This window comes from Macrobrachium nipponense, chromosome 19, assembly GCF_015104395.2.
Source record: "Macrobrachium nipponense isolate FS-2020 chromosome 19, ASM1510439v2, whole genome shotgun sequence".
NCBI classification, from domain to species: domain Eukaryota; kingdom Metazoa; phylum Arthropoda; class Malacostraca; order Decapoda; family Palaemonidae; genus Macrobrachium; species Macrobrachium nipponense.
The window spans coordinates 80,695,401-80,719,058 of NC_061088.1; the positions used below are offsets into that span (position 1 = coordinate 80,695,401).

The 23,658-nt window shown below is 39.5% G+C and overlaps 1 protein-coding gene across 2 annotated transcripts; it reads right to left on the minus strand.

The window, feature by feature from the left end:
* Positions 1-61: 61 nt before the first annotated feature.
* LOC135218526 (polycomb protein Pcl-like) lies at positions 62-22,499 on the minus strand. 2 transcript variants are annotated; one of them, XM_064254902.1, is made up of 6 exons: positions 22,260-22,499; positions 18,744-19,094; positions 4,112-4,444; positions 3,497-3,757; positions 1,483-2,338; positions 62-996 (listed from the first exon to the last, which is right to left on the minus strand). In XM_064254902.1, exons 2-5 carry the CDS (start codon positions 19,083-19,085, stop codon positions 1,523-1,525), a joined length of 1,752 nt encoding a protein of 583 aa, XP_064110972.1. In that variant the 5' UTR covers positions 19,086-19,094; positions 22,260-22,499; the 3' UTR covers positions 62-996; positions 1,483-1,522. The 2 variants fall into 2 exon arrangements, with proteins under 2 accessions (XP_064110972.1, XP_064110963.1); XM_064254893.1 differs by having other exon boundaries at positions 18,744-19,097.
* Between the last annotated feature and the right edge of the window lie 1,159 nt (positions 22,500-23,658).

Here is a 23,658-nt window from a genome sequence, read left to right on the forward strand (position 1 = left end):
GGGTTGTTCCTTCCAGATAATGGACGATTATGACCAGGTATTGAGAGAATCTCTCATTTAGAGAGAGAGAGAAAGAAAGAGAGAGAGAGAGAGAGAGAGAGAGAGAGAGAGAGAGAGAGAGAGGTCAAGTTGCTAAAGAGACAGAGACGTTGACACCAACAAAAAAAAAAGCACAAAGAGACGGAAACTCTATCGTATTTATATAAGATAAAGTCTTCCTTTCACCATCTTCATCTTGAAGCAGCAGCATCTCGGGGCATCATCATCATCTCCCATGTCCCACTCGGAGGACGAAAACAGGCTCGAGTATCATCAGGTCGAGGCCTCACGACAGCACACAAAACCTTCAAAGCCATTGACCTCAGGGGGCTATTTATATCCATCTTCTCTTCCTTCGCCCTCAGGGGGTATATATCCTAGGCGGAAGGGCACGGTGGCGCCAAGGGTGCGTGCGCGCCTTTCTTTCCAACACGGTAACGCCACTCGAGTCGAACTCGGTGGGAAGCATAGCCGCTGGAGAACAGTTCCACCTTCCTCTTTCTTCTTCTTCTTCTTCTTCTTCCTCCAAGTTCAGGGTCACATATTGTTCGTCGGGTGCCCTCAAGTGCCTGGCCCCGTTGTGACCTCAGCAATGACCTTTCCCATCGCGTTCAATTTTCTATCTCCTCTCTCATATTTTTGACGCAACGCAACTTTTTTCCTCTCTCTCTCTCTCTACCTCTCTTCATTCACAATCACAAGCCGACTAAGAGCACCAAAGAATGATCTGAAACTTTTCCTTTATACTAGATGCATTCTCTAAATGAAGGCCGCCGCTTTCTACGAGTTATAGGTAAATGAGTATCAGATGTGTATATACTATTCTCTACGCCTACATAATCCATATATATCTTTTTGTAAGTATTATACTCTCTTCTTTCTTACACGTTAACGTTTGCCACTCACTGGTATTGTATACGCGATTGTAGGAATATGACTGCTACTCCGAGGTTTGACCTGCGATCGAGAGAAAAAAAAAATCACATTAACTGATTGTCAAAAGTCATCACTACAATTCTGTACTAAATCAATACCAAATAAAATAAGAAAAAGGAAACTACAGTGGTTATGCCACAGTGTTTCAACATACCGATCATATTAGATTATTAGTATTTACAAGACATTACTGTAAAACATATATATATATATGTGTGTGTGTGTGTGTGTGTGTGTGTGTGTGTGTGTGTGTGACTGGTAAAATATTGTTACAATAGAATTCCATCTAATAAGAGGAGACCCATAAAAAATGCCAACATATAGAAAGTACTCTGTATTTTGGCGTTTTTATGGTCTCCTTTTATTATATATATATATATATATATATATATATATAATTATATATATATATATATATATATATATATATATATATATAATATATACACACACACACACACATACAGCGATATGGAACACAAACAATGGCCGCGCACACGCACTTACCTAATCTTTGGTATCATGCATCAGTCTGCGAAGATCAAACTCAGATGTAGAAGCAATTTTCGTAGTTCGGGCAACAAGAGGTCCTCCTCATCGGTACTGGCGGAGGGGGAGGAGAGGGAGGAGGAGGAGGAGGAGGAGTAGACGTAGGAAGGGCAGCGCCAACAGTGCCATCAGCCACGGGCGGCACTTGAGCCTCTCTCGGTGACACAGAATTCGTTGTGGCTGGAGATGAAGAAGTGGAAGAGGAAGCCTTGGCACTCAGAAGGGAACACGAGGAGGAGGAGGAGGAGGAGGAGATGGAGGAGGATTTAGGGGTAGAAGTCGTGACGGTCGTTATGGCGGCGCCGTTGCAACTTGATGAAGATGATACCCCTGGAGGGGAAGAAGGGACAGTATGGCTCTCAGTACTCACGAGTGCCGCTACAGGCTTGGCACTCACCGAGCCGCTCGGCGTCGATGTGTTAAGTATTGTTCTTGGCACTGGGGTAGGGGCAGAGGTCGGGGTTGAATGACTTGAGGAGATAAGTTTGCTGTGGGAGATGGCGGACGCCGGCGGCGGTGCTGGGGGCTTGGAGGTTAATGCCGTTCTCGAGGAAGGGACCTCCGAAGCAATAGGGCTCACTTGGGAGGGCTTTTTGATGGGCGAGGCCACTGGGGAGGCCAGCGCCGAGGAACAGGTCGACGAAACTCCCGAAGAGGACGACGACCCGTTGGAGGACAAGCTGCCTTCAGACGATATGCTCAAGGCCGAAGACACGCTCGAGCTCGACAGCAGACTAGTGATGGTTGTGTTGTGGTCCTCGTGTTCAGACTCGGTGTCGGTGCTCGACTGGTCGAGACTTCGTCGCCAGGAGACCTACTCGACGAAGGAAAAAAAATAAAAAATTAAAATTTGGACACAAAAATATGAAGGTTAAATCTGCAATTAATAATTTCGGTAATAATAAGTTTCCTTTCATAAAAAAGAGAGAAAGGAAATTACTTTTCATAAAAATAGAGAGAATAAGTTTCATTTCATTAAAATAGAGAAGAGAGAAGTTCCCTTTCGTAAAAATAAAGTTACCTTTCTCCTTTCATAAAAACAAGAGTAGTTCCCTTTCATAAAAATAGAGAGAAGAGAGAAGAATTTATTTACCTTTCACTAAATAGAGGATAAGTTTCCTTTCGCAAAACCAGACAGAAATTCCCTTTCACAAAAATAGATAGAAGTTCCTTTTCATAAAGAGAGAAAAGTAGTTCACTTTCATAAAAACAGAGAAGTTCCCTTTCACAAAAATAAAGAGAAGTTCCCTTTCATAAAGACGGAAAAACAGAGAAGTTCCTTTTCACAAAAATAAAGAGAGAAGGTTCCTTTTCATAAAGAAGGAAAAATTAAGTTCCCTTTCAAACAAAAAACAGAGAAGTTTCCCTTTCACCAAAAATAAAGAGAAGTTCCTTTTCATAAAGAGAGAAAAACAGAGAAGTTCCCTTTCACAAAAATAGAGAGAAGTTCCTTTTCATAAAGAGAGAAAAGTAGTTCCCTTTCATAAAAACAGAGAAGTTCCCTTTCACAAAAATAAAGAGAAGTTCCTTTTCATAAAGAGAGAAAAACAGAGAAGTTCCCTTTCACAAAAATAGAGAGAAGTTCCTTTTCATAAAGATAGAGAAAAGAGTTCCTTTCATAAAAAAGAGAAGTTCCCTTTCACAAAAATAAAGAGAAGTTCCTTTCAAAAAATAAAAAGAAAAGAAAAACAGAGAAAGTTCCCTTTCACAGAAATAGAGAGAGGTTCCTTTTCATAAAGAGAGAAAAGTAGTTCCCTTTCTAAAAAAGAGGAAGTTTCCCTTTTCACAAAAATAAAGAGAAGTTCCTTTTCATAAAGAGAGAAAAACAGAGTAGTTCCCTTTCACAAAAAATAGAGAGAAGTTCCTTTTCATAAAGAGAGAAAATTAGTTCCCTTTCATAAAAACAGAGAAGTTCCCTTTCACAAAAACAGAGAAAACAAGTTCCCTCTCATAAAAATAGCAAGGCACTCACCCTCGACTTGAGACTGAGGGCGTAGGACACATTCCGACGCAGGACGAAGGCATAATTCTGGCGGGTGGCTCTGGGCCACTCGCTCTGCACGCTCAGCGGACACTCATCCGGACGTAGGGGCCGGTCCGTGTAAGGATTCTTGTTGACTTCGTGAACGGAGTAGTGCATGGGGTTCTCCTTGTTGCCGTAACAGTTCAGGAGGAGCTGCACCAACTCCTCGGCCGTCGTGCGATACGAGACCAAGAGTGACTTGTACTGGGACTGTGTTAGGGATAAGAGAAAATATTTTAATTAGCATTCTCAACATAATAATTTCCGGACCTTTCCTAAATAGTGACCCCGGCCCCCCAAAAGGGTTTTCGGGGGTCGTTGTCTATGACTTAATATTTCTTGGGGGTCACTATCTTTATATTTAGTCATTTTTTTTATTTTCTTAACGGTAATCACCAACGTGGCTTGTACTAAACACAGTGCAAGGTGGATACATACCAGATTATAACTCTTGGAGGTCATTATCTAGGAAAAATCTTAAATTTCAGGAAAATTTAATGAGAGAGAGAGAGAGAGAGAGAGAGAGAGAGAGAGAGGTCAATCCTGTGCCCAAGGCAGACTTACCCCGGACATAAGTATGGAGTCGTGTATCCTGAGGAGACCCCCCCTTCGGACCCCGATACTGAACCGGGCGTCTCCCCTGGGCCGACACTGCTGCAGTTCGGCGGGCCTGGCCTGGTCGTCCAGGACCAAGAGCCGCCTGGTGGGGGCGCCGCCCCCGGACGCCCTGACGGTGACTTCCATCGTCACGAAGAAGAGGTTGGGGTCGCGGTGTTTGAGACGGAACTTCGTCAGCAGCATGACGATGAGCTGTCTACAGGTGGTGGCCGTCGATAGCTTCATCGTCTTGTACTCGAAGTCGGGTCTCAGGGATCGGAGGTAGACCTTCACGGGCGTCTGAGAAAAGGACGGGAAATAAAAAGAAAATTAATACTGACCTTCATTAAAATCAATGTGAAATGCCTGTAAACATAAACGAATCAATTTTATATGCTATCATGAGGGGGTGATACACGGATAAAAAAAGAAAATTTTTTTTCATGAGAACTGTAAGTAACAAAGGGTGTTCATAAAGTCCCAGTACCATTAAAGTAATAAATACTTGTAATGGTACTGGGACTTTATGGACACCCTGTAGAATCGATCTTTCATTACACACACACACAAATATATATATATATATATATATATATATATATATATATATATATATATATATATATATATATAAGCAACTGATCCAGAATTCTCAAGCACGAAGCGATGCAATCTAGACAAAAGCTTAACGGTATCAACGAAGATCACCAAATTGCCCTCTTCTTCTTTTTTACACAGGGGCTTCTTCTTCAGCAGCGCCGCCGCCGTCGGAATGCCAGAGCAGCTCTACGCAAAAGCCATCATCATCGCTCGATGCCCTCACCTCGCCCGTGGTGCCCCAGTAGCCCCAGGTGGTCGGGGAGGTCGCGGAAAGAATGTCGGGTCACGTGACAAAAAAAAAAAAGCTGAAGGGTTCGGGAGGTTAAGTCAGTCGGAGGTCACGACGCTCCGGGCACAGCTTCTGGGCAACAGGAGCGGCGGCGGCGGACAGGTAAGGGGGTGGGAGGGGGTGAGGGGAGGGGGAGGGGGAAGGGGTTGATAGGGCGAAAGAGGAAGGGAGGAAATTAACAGAGAAAGATGGGGAGGGTAAATTGAGGTACGAGCTGTTGAAGGGAGCGAGACAGGAACACACACAAAAAAAAAACACCAGGTAAAACTTTTAGGAGCAAAAACACCTGTTACTTACGAGATGCAAAACACTTGAATAACATGAATACGAAACTAAACATTAAAAGCTACCAAAAAAAAAAAAAAAAAATCCACTTAATAAAGGCTAAAAATCTAATACTAAATCATACTTACACTTGTATATGTTATATCGAGTGTTTACATAAAGATGTATGTTTACAGGTCCGTGCACATAATACACTCTCTCTCTCTCTCTCTCTCTCTCTCTCTCTCTCTCTCCTCTCTCTCTCTCTCTCTCTCTCTCTCTATATATATATATATATATATATATATATATATATATATATATATATATATAAATATAAACAAATATAAAATATAAATATATATATATATATATATATATGATATATATATGTATATATGTATATATATATAGTATGTATGTATATATATGTATGTATAGAGAGAGATATATATATATTATATATATATATGAGAGAGAGAGAGAGAGAGAGAGAGCTGAGTATGACAGATTGTATACGAGATTGTATAGGAGTTTACGAGGCAAAGGGTCAAGCGAACATATATGTGCCTGTTGGGTAGGTGGGGGCAGGATAGCCAAAGGGTATATATACTATAAGGAGAAAGGTTAACAAAGAGCGGAACATCCAGTAACCCCAGGCACTGCCCCCCCCCCCCCCCCGCCCCCCCCCCCCCCCCCCCCTCACCCCCGACACTCGCCCCAGACCCCTGCTAGTTCATCATTTCAGCGCTACAGGCGGTTGGGCTCTCTCTCTCTCTCTCTCTCTCTCTCTCTCTCTCTCTCTCTCTCTCTTTTGTAATTACAACAAGACATCATTCTCTTTAAGACTGACTTAAGTTCACGACATTCTTGCTGAGGTAAACCAATATATATATATATATATATATATATATATATATATATATATATATATATATATATATACATAAACCACAATAATGACAATGCTTACGTCATTCAAGGGTTGAGCATAAGTAAGGCTCTATATCTAAAGAAATTTTTGTCCATTTATTTTTTGGGGTATTAAATACATCTTCTCATTTACACGAATATATATATATATAGATATATATATATATATATATATATATCTATATATATATATAATGTAAAGTGGTTTAAGACCAAGAGCTTTCAGTCATTTTGCGGATTTTTACATGTCATCGAAAATTATAAATGTGAAAAAAGTCTGATAATTATAGTAGAGAAAAAAGTCTAAATAAAATAAAAGAAAAAAGTCTGAGAACTAAACTAAAAAAAAGAAAAAAAAGGTCTGAAAACTAAATAAGAGACAAAAGTCTGATAATTATAGAAAAAAGAAAAAAAGTCTTAAAACAGCAAAAATTCTGACAACTAAATTAAAAAGAAAAAGTCTGAAAACTAAATTAGAGAGAAGAAAGTCTGATAATTAAAGTAAAGAGAAAAAAGTCTAAATTAAAGAGAAAAAGTCTGATGACTAAACTAGAAAGACAAAAGTTTGATAACTAAACCAAAAAGAAAAAAGTCTGATAACTAAACCAAAAAGAAAAAAAACTCTAATAACTAAAGTATGGTAATTAAACCAAAAAGAAAAAACTGATAACTAAAGTAAACCGAAAAAAACTCTGATAACTAAAGTAAACAGAAACAACTCTGATAACTAAGGTAAACAGAAAAAAACTCTGATAACTAAAGTAAACAGAAAAAAACTCTGATAACTAGAGTATATAAACAGAAAATTTTTCTTTGATAACTAAAGTAAACAGAAAAAAACTTTGATAACTAAAGTGCGAAACTAAAAAACTTTTTTGAAAAAATTACTGAGAAAAAAAACTTTACTAAAGTAAAAAAAAAAGAAAAGATTCTAATAACTAAAGTCCAGACAATAACGACGCTTCCCTCCCACTGTCAGCCCATTTTTTAGACTTATATACCATCACGCCCACCTAGGCCACCATGATAACCCGCCCCTTTCCTTCCGCGGTGTTTTGTTACACTTGATTGCCTCGATTTAACGCCTCAAGACCGACTTAGGCCTAGACTTACGTGTAGGACTCTGGACAACATCTGGTTAGTGTAATATATACAGTATATAGTATATATAATATATATATTATTATATATATATATATATATATATATATATATATATATATATATATATACTTTGAATTTGACGGAATCGAGTTTTTTTGTAGAACATTATGCCTGTAGAAACTTTCAGCCACGGCCAGGTGGTGGTTCTACGTTGTTGGTATCTGTAGCGGTGTTAGACGCCCGATCACGGCTAACTTTAACCTTAAATAAAATCAAAACTACTGAGGCTACAGGACTGTGATTTGGTACATTTGGATGATTGGAGGGTGGATAATCTACGATCAATTTGCAGCCCTCTAGCCCCAGTCGTTGTAAGATCTGAGGGCGGAGAGAAAAAAAACATACGGACAGACAAGTAGCCATCTCAATAGTTTTCTTTTTAGTTATATATATATATATATATATATATATATATATTATATATATATATATGTGTGTGTGTGTGTGTGTGTGTGTGTGTGTGTGTGTGTGTGTGTTACCTGTGGCAGTACCTAAAACTTCATATATAAATATGGCAATAAAAGTACCTAAAATAACGAGGAGACACGAACGGGAAACTGTCACTAGGGATTCCCTTATAACATTATTACCGTAATGTTTGACAGGAACGCCGTTGGTAGATAAGTGACACACATCTTGACTCTCAAGCCTATTCATAAAGGGACGATCTCTGCTGTACACAGAAAAAGATTGAACATAACACAAACGCCACTGTAGTTCGTCTTGAAGACAAAAAACTTGATAACAGACACTCTTTTGTGACGCAAAGGTGTTGATTAAATACTCCACTTCTCTCGCAAACGTGAAACAAGGGTGTTAGCTAAGAAACAAACTCAGCAGGAGGAGGAGGAGGAGGAGGAGGAGGAGGAGGGTACCCAACCAACCTGTTACACAGGCAATCCAAGAAATTCGAATACACGAACTCACCGCAAATGCAATTTCATCAACTGCGCCATCTATCAACACAAACACAGTTCCAGTTCGGTTCAAAACAAATTGGATTACGGCAATTTAAACTATCTGCCCCCACCACGGTTTCTGCGAATCAGTGTCGTACAGTGAACATGTCACAGTAATGACGAGTTTGATAACGCAAGCAAGAAACTGTAGGTTGGAAGGAAGGATTGATGACTTGACAACTAATTCTACGGGACATATTTTCGAAGTAAGGTTAACTCGCTTTCTTTTTTATCACGTAGCTAAAGGCAACGTTGAAGACATCAACGCTAAAACGAAGACGAAAATCACCGCTGAACTGGCTGCTATACGTAGTATTCAAGTGACGGAACTGACGAGTATCCCAGCGTTCAATTAAAACCTACAAAAACAAATAACGAGCGCAGGCAATAGTTTGTTTGTTTGTTTGTATGGTATTTTTACGCTGCATGGAACCAGTGGTTATTCAGCAACGGGACCAAACGGCTTTATACGTGACTTCCGAACCACGTCGAGAGTGAACTTCTATCACCAGAAATACATATCTCTGACGCCTCAATGGAAATGCCCGAGAATCGAACTCGCAGCCACCGAGGTGGCATGCCAACAACAAGCCGACCCCGCCACTGAGGCGCTCGTAGGCAGTAGTAGTGTCACGCCTCATCTTTCCATGGCAACTACCCAAACAAACACACACACACACGTCCGTCCCCTTAGGCTGGAATGCACGTAAACAGTATCACTCGCCGAGTTTGACCTCGGATGGGAACGGCCGCGCCCCCGAAAAACCTCTCCTCCTCTCCTTTAGATAATAATTATATGACGGCGTGAAAACGTAATCACTCACGAGGTCTGGTTGTAAGACAAGACGAAAGGCCACCCATTAGTCTAACGGTGTCTCTCTCTCTCTCTCTCTCTCTCTCTCTCTCTCTCTCTCTCTCTCTCTCTCTCTCACAAAAACGCTATTTTACACTTGCTACTTGATTATATCAACTGTTCTGTTCCACTAGTCAAGGCATTTTTTGTCACGTAAACCGCTCTGAACATGTCTTCAAACTCTGTTTCAAATTGAGATTACGAAATAACCGCAGGTGGTCATATTCTCTCCCCTTAGTTCTCAAGTCTTTTCGTTTAACAATGGAATGCAATCAAGTACCAACTTATCTCTCAACCGTTTGGTAAACAAAGCAACGCGTCCCAGCCGCCCCTGGCATCCTCCAGGATGGTATGCTGCAAATATCCGCGCTTGGATAAGCTTCCTCTATAAAAGCCGAACGATACCTCGCAGTTATATGTCTCAGGTACGCGCGGGGCTCCGTCTCTCCACAGTAGCTATACTCAGAAAGGTGTGAACTGAGAGGTGCTATTCCGGATGTTAATCGACGTCCTGACATCTGCATATATGGGTCAAGGATGGAAGAAAGGCTTATCTAAGGAAGGCTTATTTTTCGAAGACCGCGTGATGGGCTAAAGTCATTTGTTCAATCATCCGTCCTTCCGAAGGATGTATGGCGGGGGTAAATAGGCTGGCTGGATGATACAAGTAATTACTCCTTTTTCTCTCCCCCATTTTCTTCAATTACAAGAGACAAAGTTTATTCCGGAGCGCCAAGGCGGTGAAAGGGAGCGAGCGAGCGGATCGTTTGGTGAGGTCACGACTCTTGTTCGTCAGTCCAATGATTTGATATGATGCCATTCGATCAGCTTCTGCTATTTCCGGTTGCGTCAGTTGCGCTCCTAGCATTAATCTCTCTCTCTCTCTCTCTCTCTCTCTCTCTCTCTCTCTCTCTCTTACTCTGTAGTCAACAACAGGCACTTCAAACTGATCAAGGCTACGCCAAGCTTGCGCCATTACAGAATGTCAAGTACAAAGACTAACGGGTGCTTCGACATTAAAAAAAGTATTTAATTATTATTTTTATTATTATTATTATTATTATTTTATTATTTATTATTTTTTACTTTTTTTTTTTTTTTTTTTTAGAGGAAGGGTTTGTGTGTGTTTTTTTTTTTTTTTTTGTGTGTTATTACTATTATTAATTATATAAACTAACGGATGCATCAACATTATAAAAAGTATTTTATGTTTTATTATTTTTATTATTATTATTATTATTTTTATTATTATTATTATTATTTATTTATTATTATTATTATTTTTTATTATAAAACTAACGGATGCATCAACATTATAAAAAGTATTTTATGATTTATTATTATTACTATAAAATAGTTTCATCAGCTCGCTATGCTCCTTTGACTATACAGGAAAAGAACTTCGCGTGCTAATAATCTATATACACCTTCCGATCAACTTTACACGAAACATTCAAATACATAATACACACAACAGAACGAAGCCTCTACTACGTCAAAGAACGCCATTTCCAGCAATAGAAATCCCCCCCCCCCCGCCCCTTGTACGTGCGATTAAATCACAAGACAAACTTACTACAATTACGCGTCTTCTGTTCCGTGATCACAAGACCATGAAAACAATAGCAAAACTCTCTCTCTCTCTCTATCTCTCTCTCTCTCTCTCTCTCTCTGTCAAAGGTCGAGTTTTGTGACAGATTTCCTCTTCGTTCGAGTTCTCCCCCTCTGCGCTGCCTGCCAGCCAGCCAGGAACTTTGAACAATCAAGGAAGTATAACAATCAAGTCTGGGCAATTACCGGAGCACCGTTTTATCTCTCTTCGCTACGACCAACGTGGAAAAAAATGGGGTTACGTATTCTTGACTTCACGGGCAAACTTGCGAGGTTGATGGTTATGTAGAATAGTTTTCAATGTGAAATAAAATCTGTCAATTCTTATCTAGTGTACAGAACAGGGTCAGTGAGCAGGTATCTTGACACAACCTCGTAACTAAGATAGGCAACAGAAATAGAATATATAGGTTACACACCAAACACTGTCATTATCTTGCTGTTGTGTCATCTGCCTTAGCAATTATGCAAATGCATGTCTTTTAAGGTACACATTTCTGTAGACTATTGTCTAATCTTCGTAACACGTAGTTGCCTACCTCTTCAAGAGAGATATAGAATTAAAATGCTGGATTTACTTTATAAACTACGCATGTGGTTTACGGGAAACAAACAATAAAAAGCCTTAGTTGAAAATAATAAAAAGCTTTAGTCGAAAATTAAATACAATGATAAATTAGTATCATATGCCGCAGACAGAAAAATTTATATGAAAAAGACAAATCTGAACATCCTGAAGTAAAAAAATGAAATAAAATAAAACTATGCACAGAAGAAAAAAATATGCGAAACATATCCCATAGACATACAGTAGAGAAACAAACGACAAAACTCTACACCCAAAGTAGAAAAAAAAAAAAAAAAAAAAAAAAAAAACTCAAGCAAAGGTAAAAAAACTAAGCGAAACATCCCATAGACATAGGGTAAAGAGAGAGAGAAAAAAGTCTCAACTCCACGAAGTAAAAAAAAAAAAAAAATAACAAAAAAAGCATAAAAATTTAAGTCACGCCAGAGACTTCTTGTGGGTGGGATTAAGTAAAAAATTGTCAGAACAATTTACCCTTCTGGGCACTTTAGCAGTTTTTATCTATACAAAAGGACTCCGGGACACGCGCGGGACACCCACTAAATATCCTCAAGAGGATTAAAAAGTGAAAAAAAAAAATTGATGAAAGGGGAGGACGGGAATTAGGAGGAAAGCGTGAGCAAAGGAAGCAGCGAACAGGAAACTAATGCTACGCTTGAGAGAGAGAGAGAGAGAGAGAGAGAGGAGAGAGAGAGAGAGAGAGAGAGAGAGAGAGAGAGAGAGAGAGGAAAATAATTTAGTCCTCGATTACAATAACTTCAACCTTGTTGAAAAGTTTCTCGTGTGAAATCCGGAAATATTTTGAGGAAAAATATTAGAAACATAAAATTTTGGAGGAAAAAAAAAAAATAAAAAAAAAGGCACGATAATAAAACGAGGCTTGATAATTTTTCTAATGTTCATACGAATACCTGGCGTCTCAACAGATAAGCGCACGTCTTTCTCAAATGCTTAACCCGGTACGTGAGGTACAACAATGCTGCACACGTCGCGGTAACAAAGCTTTCTCGATTTCTGAGGTAAAAAAAAAAAAAAAAAAATAAAATAAAATAAAATAAAATAAAAAGGGGGGGGGGGGGGGGGCGACTTCACATCACCCAGTGCACAGTTTAACATCGCCCAATTTAAAAGACGACGATGCAGATAATGAACCGAGATTCTTCGTATTAGAAAGACATAGATTAAACTTGAATACCCCGTTGCATTTACAACCCCCCAGCCGGCCCCCCCCCCCGCCCCCCCCCGGGGAAAAAAATCTACGAAAAACAGTCCGATTTTTTAGAGGAAAAGAAAGTATCGACGAAAATCTGTGGCATTTTTCCGAAAAAAAAAAAAATTGGCGAAAATCTGAGGGATTTTTTTTTTCAAGGGGACAAAAAGTACACAAAGATGGAAGTTCTAGGATTATCGATTAACTTTCTAAAAATCCAAATACCCAACCGAGCCTCTTCCGAAAACTCGGACCACCCTAATTCTCGTCTTTTCTAAACGACACACACAAAGAGAGAGAGAGAGAGAGAGAGAGAGAGAGAGAGAGAGAGAGAGAATTCTTTCTCAAGGACAAAAGACAAACACCTCCCCCCCCCTCCTTTCAAGAGATTCGTCACCTCCCGAGAATGTCGAGAGAGAGAGAGAGAGAATGATGCTGGATTTTTCGTCCTCCCCATACCCGCCTCACCCCTTACCACCCCTTATTTTTTTTTATCAGAATCTATTTTGCGTAACGCCCACTGACTTCACTGTTCCTCTCAAAGACGCTTTGTGTAACGTCCTCTATTCACCAATTAATCGTGAACAACACTTACAATGGGGCGGGACATCATTACGCATTTCGTAACTTTTTTTGTTCTTACTTTTTTGTGTTTTGCAGAAACTTCACAAGGTAATGTGACGATAAACTTAAACAGGAGTCTTGATCTATAACGAGAGAGAGAGAGAGAGAGAGAGAGAGAGAATTATGCATACGAGCCCTAGGAGAGCTCACGCTGCGTCTAAACAAATTAAATATGAGCCCTGCGAGAGAGAGAGAGAGAGAGAGAGAGAGAGAGAGAGAGAGAGAGAGAGAGAGAGGAGAGAGAGAGAGAGAGAACATGCTGCATCCGGGCAAATTACATACTACGAGCTCTCCTACAACGGAATTACAGTGGCTACTTGCAAGCACTGAAGCCCACGTTCTCAAATGCAGGCTTTTAATTTTTTTTTAATCGAGGTAGGTTGAAGAAAAAAATAAATCTTCTACCGAACATCACGCAGAGTTTATAGATTTATAAAAGCAATGGTACAAAATATGCAAAATTGATTCTTTTTCCCAAATGTCACAGAATAAACAAAATTAATAAAAAACAATAATAATAGTTTCAAAATAAAAGATCAGTTCAATAGACCATCAAGACGAAACCTTAGAAAATTACTGAAGATATGATGATGAGTGAATAATATTCAAAGATCCTAAAACGTAAAGAAGGAGAGAGAGAGAGAGAGAGAGAGAGAGAGAGAGAGAGAGAGAGAGAGAGAGAGAGAGAGAAGTCAAGAACTACTACTACTTGTCTTCAGTCAAGTTTGACAGGCGGTCTCTCTCGGTCTCTCTATCTCAGACCGGCACAATTATTTAAGTACATACCACACCAGCGGATACACACACACAAACATTTAGCACACTGAGGCCCGTGACGGATACACGTTTTTTATTTCTTATTTTTTGTCCCAATTTTCGAAGAAACTATACATTTACATTTTGAACTCCCAAAATATATACTCCAGTGGCGGTAAGAATGACCGACTTTCTGTAGTTTATTGCGTCACAAAAGTATCCACTACCCTCAAGGGTGATACATTTCCAAGGAGGGATTACTGCGCGTCAAGAGGAATTTCAAACAATTGCGGAGAAACAAATATCATTACGAACAGCTGGAAGCAAGAAAGAAAGAAAAAAAGGGGGAGGGGGATTCCAGGTGAGGATCTGTCTCCAGTATCCTACTTCTATTCCAGAAACGGGATATTCCCTACAACCTTTTAAATCATCACGCAAACGGTCAATCCAATTTCAATCACCCAAACGGCCAATCCAATTTCATTCCTAGGATATTTTTCTCTATATAATCATTTTCTGCAACCAACCACCGCCTCCACCACGCCCCAAAAATACTTTTAAAAATTACGCCAGGGGCGAAGAAAATAAATAAATGAAAGAGAGAAAGAGAGAGAGAAAAGAAATTACGTCTTGAAATGGCTGATAATGAAGGAAGTGTCAAATCAAAGAAAGGGGATGTGACGAAGGCCACACCTCCCCAAAGGAGGGAGGGGGGGGGGGGGGGGGGGGGAGGGAGCGCCCATTTCCTCCTCCACACAAGAGGGCGGTGCCTCTTGTGAGGTGAAATATCCAATTGTCTGTCTTTCGAGGGCTTCCCTTTTTCTCTTATGTTTCTCATTCTTTCCTCGCTTTTCGCATTTTCTCTTTTCTGGGAGCATCTTCTAAACACTTCTCACGTTCCATGCCATGTCCATTGTTTCGGAAATGAGGCCACAAACATCCTTAATGAAACAAGAGTATATCTAATTTTCGTATCAATAAGTTTCATCACACTACTGGAAAGTGATCTTACTAAAGGTATTGTCAAGCCTTTAAGGTGGTGGTCTCACTGAGAGAGAGAGAGAGAGAGAGAGAGAGAGAGTGCCTTGCTGATGAACCTTTTCATCCATATGTTAACTAGTACTAGAGTGTCTAATCGTAATACTTTGGCTTCCTGATACTTATTAAAAGTTTGTGTACAAACATAAACAGTCCTTCTAAAAAGAGTCACTCTACTTACCCCGTGAGGAAATGTTAAAAAAACACTAATAGTTCGTCGAAAATTAAAATGAATTAGATGGATAAAATTCAAACGGGCGTCATCCATCTCATTTGTTTGCTTCGTCTATTGCCCCATCTCTCCCACAGTGGCTGGAACTTCTTCCAAACCTACGGGAAAAGCAAGGGGAAAGGTAGACGGAAAAGTAGAAGCAGCAGCAACGAAAGGAGAAGAGAGGAGTGGAGAGGAGAGGAGAGAGAAGAGAGGAACAGCAGTCGAAAATGTGGGTCTAGGGCGAGCCAAAGCACCAGCAGCGAGGAAGAGCTCGTGACTGGTGGCGCAGTTTCTGGGCGAAAGTTAATGGGGTTGGCGCGCCATCCCACCCACCTCCGCTCCCCAATATTAGAAGCTATATCATTCTACCTGCTATTTTACTCTAAAGGGACGACCCTAGTGGTTTGACAGATGGGGATCAAATGGAGCCTAATGAATTGCCTCGGTGCATGTTCTGGACGGAAGTTGGGTTTGCGTTCAGAAGCCTGAAAGGGGTAGGTAGAGGTTCGCGTCTGAAGGAATGACGGTCACGTATTACATTTATTTAAAATAACCTTAGCAATTGTGAGAAAAAAAAACGCACTAGGCTTTTTAGTCAGTTCTACGTACAAACGGAGGATAAGTTTTATATATATATATATATATATATATATATATATATATATATATATATATCGAATAAACATAAGTACATACACTTTATTTGTGTTCATGTGCAACGACTCTTGACATCTAATTCATTCGAAACGACCTACTACATCCATCCCAAACCGTCAATTAAAAGAACACTGAACTAATTTGGTTAACCAACCACCCAGATGTGCAAACCACCCCCATGAATAAATGACATGAAAACGGAATTTTAAACATCCATTAAAACTGGCTACGCAATAGACAAACCATTAATTACTCGTGCTTAATCGTGAGCACGAGAGAGAGAGAGAGAGAGAGAGAGAGAGAGAGAGAGAGAGAGAGAATTTTCCGTTTTCTATGGTGGTATAACAATAGACTGAGATACATAAATATAAAAACAAAAAGTCGAGACATTTAGAAGTTGTATGAAACTTCCTTAATATCAATTAAAAGAACGTTCATACACATATAGATAGATAATCTACATTATTATTAGGCCTATGCCATGTATACTTTCCTTTCACCTATAGGATACTATTATATAAAAATCTACTATATAAAAAATAACATAATAATAAGAAAAGGAAGGTATTCAAAACCTTCCAATACTGACTGAATAAGTTTCGAATCCTTTTTATTTTTAGGTTTTAGAAATCACAAAGTTCAAAGGTTTTCGTATTTTACTACTACGACCAAAACTGTTAAGGAGAAACAAACGAACTGATCAATCACGCTTCTTCCATGAAACCGCAAGACAAAGAAACAATATATAATCACGAAAGGGAAAAAAAAATAAAACAACGAAAATAGTAAAAAGGATTTTGGTATGAACACCATTTTGTGGTCTTCAGTCGCGCCCGCAAGTCGCCCGCACAAAAACGCATAAAGAGGAAACGTAGAAAATCCCTGTGGCTTGCCAGAACGCCGAAGCATCAATTAATTAAAATGTTAATGTGTTCCTACTTGACTCTCATTTAATTACCCACAAAATCAGTTATTTACAGATAATGAGAGAAGTCAAGAGATTTGAGAAATACCACACTGGGGGAAAGATTATACGCGGCTCCCATCGACCTACATCCTGAGGCCTACTTAGCCTAATGACAGAGTTACGGCAAAACGCAAGATGACGGAAGGAAGATGGTTACCGGAATCGTTTCTACTCGTCTGGCGGCTATAACTTGGAACACCACAAAGGAATACTGCAAATACGTACTATCACAAAGAAACGATCGGCTTGTCTACAAATGCCGTTTGGTAAATAATAATTCTATCAAACACAGTAGCAGCCAAAACCGTTAATTGCAAATCGCATATATATAGTCTCGCGTTACAGATGATTCCGCCATCAAAAGCAGATGATTCATCGTACTATAAAAATGTGCGCTAGTTTCACATAACATACAGAACATCTACAAACATTAATAAACCGAAATTATCCTACAGAACGGAGACAAATAAAAATAAATAATGACGAAAAAGGCATCGTTCAATAACCCAACACAAATTGATCGAATGAAATTATCCTCAAGAACGCTGCCACCGCCTATTACGTAGAACGGGACCGGTCGTGAGCCAATCTGCTCGAAACCCATTCCCCACCGTACCCATTATATCATATCATGATGAGTTCTGGGGCGTGACCTTCCAGATACGTCAATACAATGCTCTCTGGCGTCTTCCGTGAGCTGTCACGCCTGGCTTTTAGGGCATGAAACTTATTCCAGTGGCATTCAGACCAAATGACACTCACATAGACTATGAAACTTATTCCAGTGGCATTCAGAGACCAAATGACACTTACATAGACTATGAAACTTATTCCAGTGAATAAGTTTCATATTAAGAGACTTTGAACACAACAGCATAATCGAACGTTATTGACAAATAAATATGTATTAAGAGTATGTGAAGATAAAATTTATGTCCCCCTGATAGGAACTTCAATACATCAGTCTGAACCTGCATTAGGCCTACACTATCAAAACGCAAAAAAAACTAAGGAAAGCAGGTGGCTCTTAACCACCAAACATACGAAGGAAGTCTATCAATCAACAAGGTTTCTCATTCACTGCAGAGAGCAACAAAACGGCCTTATTATAACCCAAACAGGTTGTAGTGCAGATGACTTAGTACACGGAACTCGTGTTAACCTAATAAAGAAGAAATGAAAACCTGAAGAGACAGTCCCACTAAAACACATATCTCATTAACGATAAAAGAAGATAAATGAACAGGAAGTCAAACGGGCAGAGAGAGAGAGAGAGAGAGAGAGAGAGAGAGAGAGAGAGAGAGAGGGAATATCATCTCATGTATTTTAAAATTCCAAAGTTTCCCACACGACCCGTTAGCAAATGCAATTCTTGTTACCAGGGTACCGAAGTCTTAAAAAGGTTAAGCAGACTAGTCCTTCAAGTTCTTTGTGTAGTCTGAAACCAGTTTTGTCTGTTGACATTGGGAAGGTCTCTCTCTCTCTCTCTCTCTCTTACATGCACCTGCCTAAGCATTGGACTGATTTCTGAGTTATCTGCATCACCATCAGTCATTACCACACAAAAGGGAAGAATGAAAATGTTGAATCTGTCTGTGGACGATTTTCCTAATCTTTTACTCCTTACAAGGAAGAAAATGACACACCACGAGCCCTTAACGATCGCCTTAATAGCAAAGCTGCCTGCAATTATAGCAAGCAAGAAATGCGTTCAAAACAATTTTTATACTCAGAAAAGTGGGAGAGATGAAAAATGAGTCTAATGAAATGTAGAAATGACGACTCCGACCTTTGTCAATTCGATTAATGGAAACGGAAGTAACTATAGGAAATCAGGTCGTGAGGAAATGAGTAAATAACATCCGCTTACTCACCGTTTGCTGTTCGTTGAGGGAAGCCGTGGAGGAGCACCTGGAGGACAACCTCCCAGTAGCCAGCGACGTGAAGCTGATGGTGGAGTGGAGGCTGACTGTGTCGTGGGAGAAGTTCTTGAGAGACATGTCCCCCTTGAGAGAGATGTTGTCCGCCATGGGGTCGTTATTCAGAGACATGGCGTCCTGGGATATGACGGAGGGGCGTTTGAGGGAGAGATCCGGCGAGGGCAGGTCGCCCTTGAGGCTCATGGTATCCGGGCTCATACTCGAACTCCGGCAGGTCATGTCGGTCGACGCCCTGCCCAAGGATGAGGTCGAACGGTAGGCGACGTGTTTCAGCATCTTCGCCAGCTGCTGAAACACAACATCAAAAAACAGGTGAGTCACAAAGGCAGGTATAAATAATCAAGGGTGCTCGATCACGTCCACACAATATCTAAATTCTAAATCAACTGTTAACAGACAACGTAACCAGAATAAATCAAAGGAAGATTAAAACCTTACCATCCTTTTTGGCGCTCTTTTGATCAAGTTCGAATCACCACTAATTCTATACTCCCAGATATGAATACGGTAAGAATCATCATTAAATCTTAGTTCCCAACAATTAACAGAAATGTCAGTTTCCAGTTGCTGCTCATATGAACATTGACTACACAATTTTGTGTCCTTTGTCTTTTCGTCGTTGAAAACGTTACCATGTCTTCTCAGCAAACCATAACACGAAAGAAAATAACACCAGGCAAGAAACATACCAAGAAACATACATTTATTCGCCATCAGGCCTCGGAGAGGCACATCACAACTTGTTGTGATGGATATAGCTTGCTAGCGTATGATCAAGAAACGTAATTAAGGCAATGCTCGTTATAACAGTATAGACGCAATGGAAATCAATACGGATGCTGACCTCCTAACGGGATCCTTTATTCGTGGAAACAAATAGAAGATGTTATCTCGTATCTCGTCTAACCGTGAAAGCCACAGCACGATACTAAACCGACTGGTTCAAGCGATCATTAAGTGACTGACTGCATCGCTACCGGCAACAGCGGTCGAACATTTAACGAGACATACACAAGGAAGAAAAAAAAAATGCAGCCAGACGCGACTGAAGTTCTGTAAACAGGAACAAGACAGTTGTAGATGGATGTTTGAACGATGCAAAAAGAGTAGACATTCGTGTCGTAATTCTACAATAAAAATCATCACCTACTTAAAGCAGAATACTTTCAAATGACCAAAGAACGCACCATTTTTCATAACGTATAAACTAATTTGAGTATTATGCTGTTTCATTGAGTTTCCTGATGAAACACTGATCTCTGCCAGTCCAGTCTTTGAGACTTTCTTTTTCCTGAACCAAATTTGACACTGGAATTCAAGGTTACATAGTAATTTACGAACCCATCAGGAAACTGCATCCAAAATTATGCTGTTTTGTATTACAATGTCAGGGGACACTTAGGCTATAAATCATGTACGAATGATGTGAGCCCCTCCCCCCAAAAAAATTCAACAATAAAAAAAAATGAGTAATGACATCCAAGAAAGTAAGCAACAGCGTATTCAGTATATACTGAGATTTTCATTGTCGTGAATGTGTCAACTGAATAACTTATAATAAGAAGAACTACAATTCGACGCCCTTACGATAAAAATAACTGAATTCGACGCCCCTAGGGTAAAAATAACTACATTTCGACGCCCTATAAATATACAAGGATGATGGTTAACCTCACCCAAGCAAGAGAAAGGGAGAGAGGCAATGTGTCAGACAGGAAATATCACAATATGTCCCGTGTCATAAGCCAAGTGTTGGCCGGCACTGTCAGGTATGTGTTGAAAGGAACAACAACAGCCGGATGTGTTGAAAGAAAACAACACCGGTTAAGCAGATGCCGAGGGTTAACCTCGCTGAATACTTGAGCAGAGTTAAACAAGAGATGAAATATGCGATGGCTTCCAAAACACACTAGTTCAAAAAGCTCACGTTTTCAGATTGTGACGGACTAACACTAAAAAAACATTACTTTAGAAGTTTAAACATTTTGTACCATAAGTAATACAAAACATGACTAGTATACATTAGGTCAAGGTTATATTGTCAAAAAAGAAAATTACGTAGCCTACTTCATAATGAAAAGAAACGATTCTGCCCCCCGAACATCGCAATTAACAGGACTACTATAAAAGCTACATCGATTAAATTAAATAAATCAATTCGGTTAAGTACACTTAAAATCTAACAGACCTAGTAAATTTAAAATTTATGCCATTTTTTATCTAATTGGGCCTAAAGAAGAATATCATAAAGTAAACAGTGGGAAAGATAAGCGATAACTCTTAAATTAATTCATGGCGAAAGGTACTGAAAGAGGAAAAGGAAGCTATTCTGTGTAAACAAAGTAGGCGAACTACAAGACAGCGCTGGGTAGATGGAGTAGTGGGGGTGGGGGGAATGTGGAGAGAAGGGGTCGGAAGAAGAGAGTAGTACTACTGTCGGGGGTGTTTGGACGAGTTTACAAGAGGGATAGGACTTCGGGACAGGGGAAGGAGGAGGAGGAGGAGGAGGAAGCGTGGGACTGGAGGAATTGTGCCTCGTGAGGAAACGGGACAACAAACCCTGGGTACTGTTATGGTTGGAAGGGAAACTGACCTATGGAGTCTCATATAAAAAAAAGAAGCCTCTTCACTTTCTGAAAAGGGCGACGGAAATTGTCCCCAAAAAACTTGTACAAGACAGAATTACCGATGACCCCTACTCTAATTGTTCCAATGTTCTTCCGACATATAGTATCCTTTACAATATGGATGCATAAAAGTCATTAAATAAACTAATGAACGTTAAGCCTGGAAAAAAAATGCAATTAACCTACACTTTAAGACTTTCAGTGATGATTACCATTAGGCCTACTATTTACAAAACCACCACAAAAAAAGTTAATTTATCAAAGTAATCAAGAAAACACGTTTAATACAACACTTGCACACCATAAAATGTGTAAACAAAATCCTATGCTGATAGAGAAAATTAAAACGCGAGTGTTTCATACATCCGGCAAATAAAAACTGAAGGGAAAGCTATATATATATATATATATATATATATATATATATATATATATATATATATATATAGTCTCTTAGAATTTCATTAACTCAGATCCTTCATGATAACGCAGGATATAAGGTAAACACCCGAAGCTACGATATAAATCTAACAATGCCAAACATTCACTATCTTATGTCGACTTGATAGCTTGTAGGTTATATTATCATAAATTATGACTGAATTTGTATCTGAAGCACAGGTACTTAAAATTACAATAATAGTGTATGTATATATATAATATCTATATATATATATATATATAATTATTATATATATATATATAAAGTTTTCACCATACGACAATAAGTAGGTATATCTTAATGGACAGGATAAAGTTTACACTTACACTACACAACACTTCTTGTTTCGTGAAAAAGGCATAATATCAGTAATACACTCACCACTTAACATAGCAAAGATCCCAAATTAAATTCACACATCCATCAGTCCGTGCGTAAAACCCGGCGTAGGACACTCACTTTCTCATCGTAAATCCACTGATATGAATAATATAATATTTCACGGCCCCCAAAAACAAGAGGGGGGTTGAACCGATCACTCACTCACTAAGCACCACTAGTGCGCAAGAGCGACACACACCATTCTCGTGGACGTTCGTTTCGTAGACTGACGTAAATTCTACGACGATTCTCTTTTCTTCTGTGCCCCTGGGCTGGGGCCGACCGAAAGCGGTTACCAGTTCGTCTATTTCCTTCCCCGGTTACCTTCAAGTTTTAACGCTTACCAGAAGCTTCCCTGAGTCTGCCATCTTATAATGCTACAATCCCACTTCACATGAGCATATATCGTTTACCTTTTGCACGTATGAGTCGATTTTCTTTCAGAAAGTCCTTTTACTATATTGTTTTCACGCACTTGTTCAGGTTTCCGGCCTGTCAGCTTGGCCCGACGCTCGGTTGTGATTGGTGCACAACGCCGTGACGTCAGGGGTTCCGCGTTCACGATTGGAGTTCCATCTCTCGAGCTTCACCGCCAACCGAATATTCTTGCGATGAAAGCCTTAGCAAGGACGCGAAAGCATGCCGAATATAAACATAATAAATATAGTATGTCAGACTGTCAGAATCTATGGTATTTCACGCTAAGCTAGTTTTTTTTCTTTCTTTTTTTCCAGAAACTCAATCTGGTATCACTTGTGTTAAACAACTTCGAGTTTTTCTGCGTATAGGTCTAGATTTCCATCATCCAGTTTGATGTAAATACACGAAGAGATGATATAATAGATAAGAAGGAAAAACTTCAACGCTCATGACAGCACATCAATGATAGTACGAAGATAACTTTCGACATCTTGTGCTCTGCGATAAACTGAACGGTTACATAATTTTCGAATTTAGACCTATCTATGCTATATAATTGGTATCAAAACGGCTAAAAGTTATCTTTCCATTAGAAGTGACAGTTACTTTTTATGATTTCTTTCCTCCAAGAATTTTACGCGCTGCTGTTACTAGGTTGCCAAAAATACCACTGGCATCAGTGACCCTCGCGGCAAGCACGTGAAAAAGTCTACGGTATAAGATCATACAATTTCACGCCGTAACTACGTTAATAGATGCTTGCGTATTGTTATGTGATAAAAACCACATTACAGGAATGATTCCCTGGGCAAGCTATGAGCCTTGAATCACTGCAAGATAACGAGCTGTAAATACCCATGAAGGATAAGTTTTTGAATGGATTGGTATACGATAATTAGAAAAAAACAATGAATGTACTCGCTGGATGGAACGGAGGGAAGCCTCCATCCAAAATCACTTTAAAAAGAAACGCCAAAAA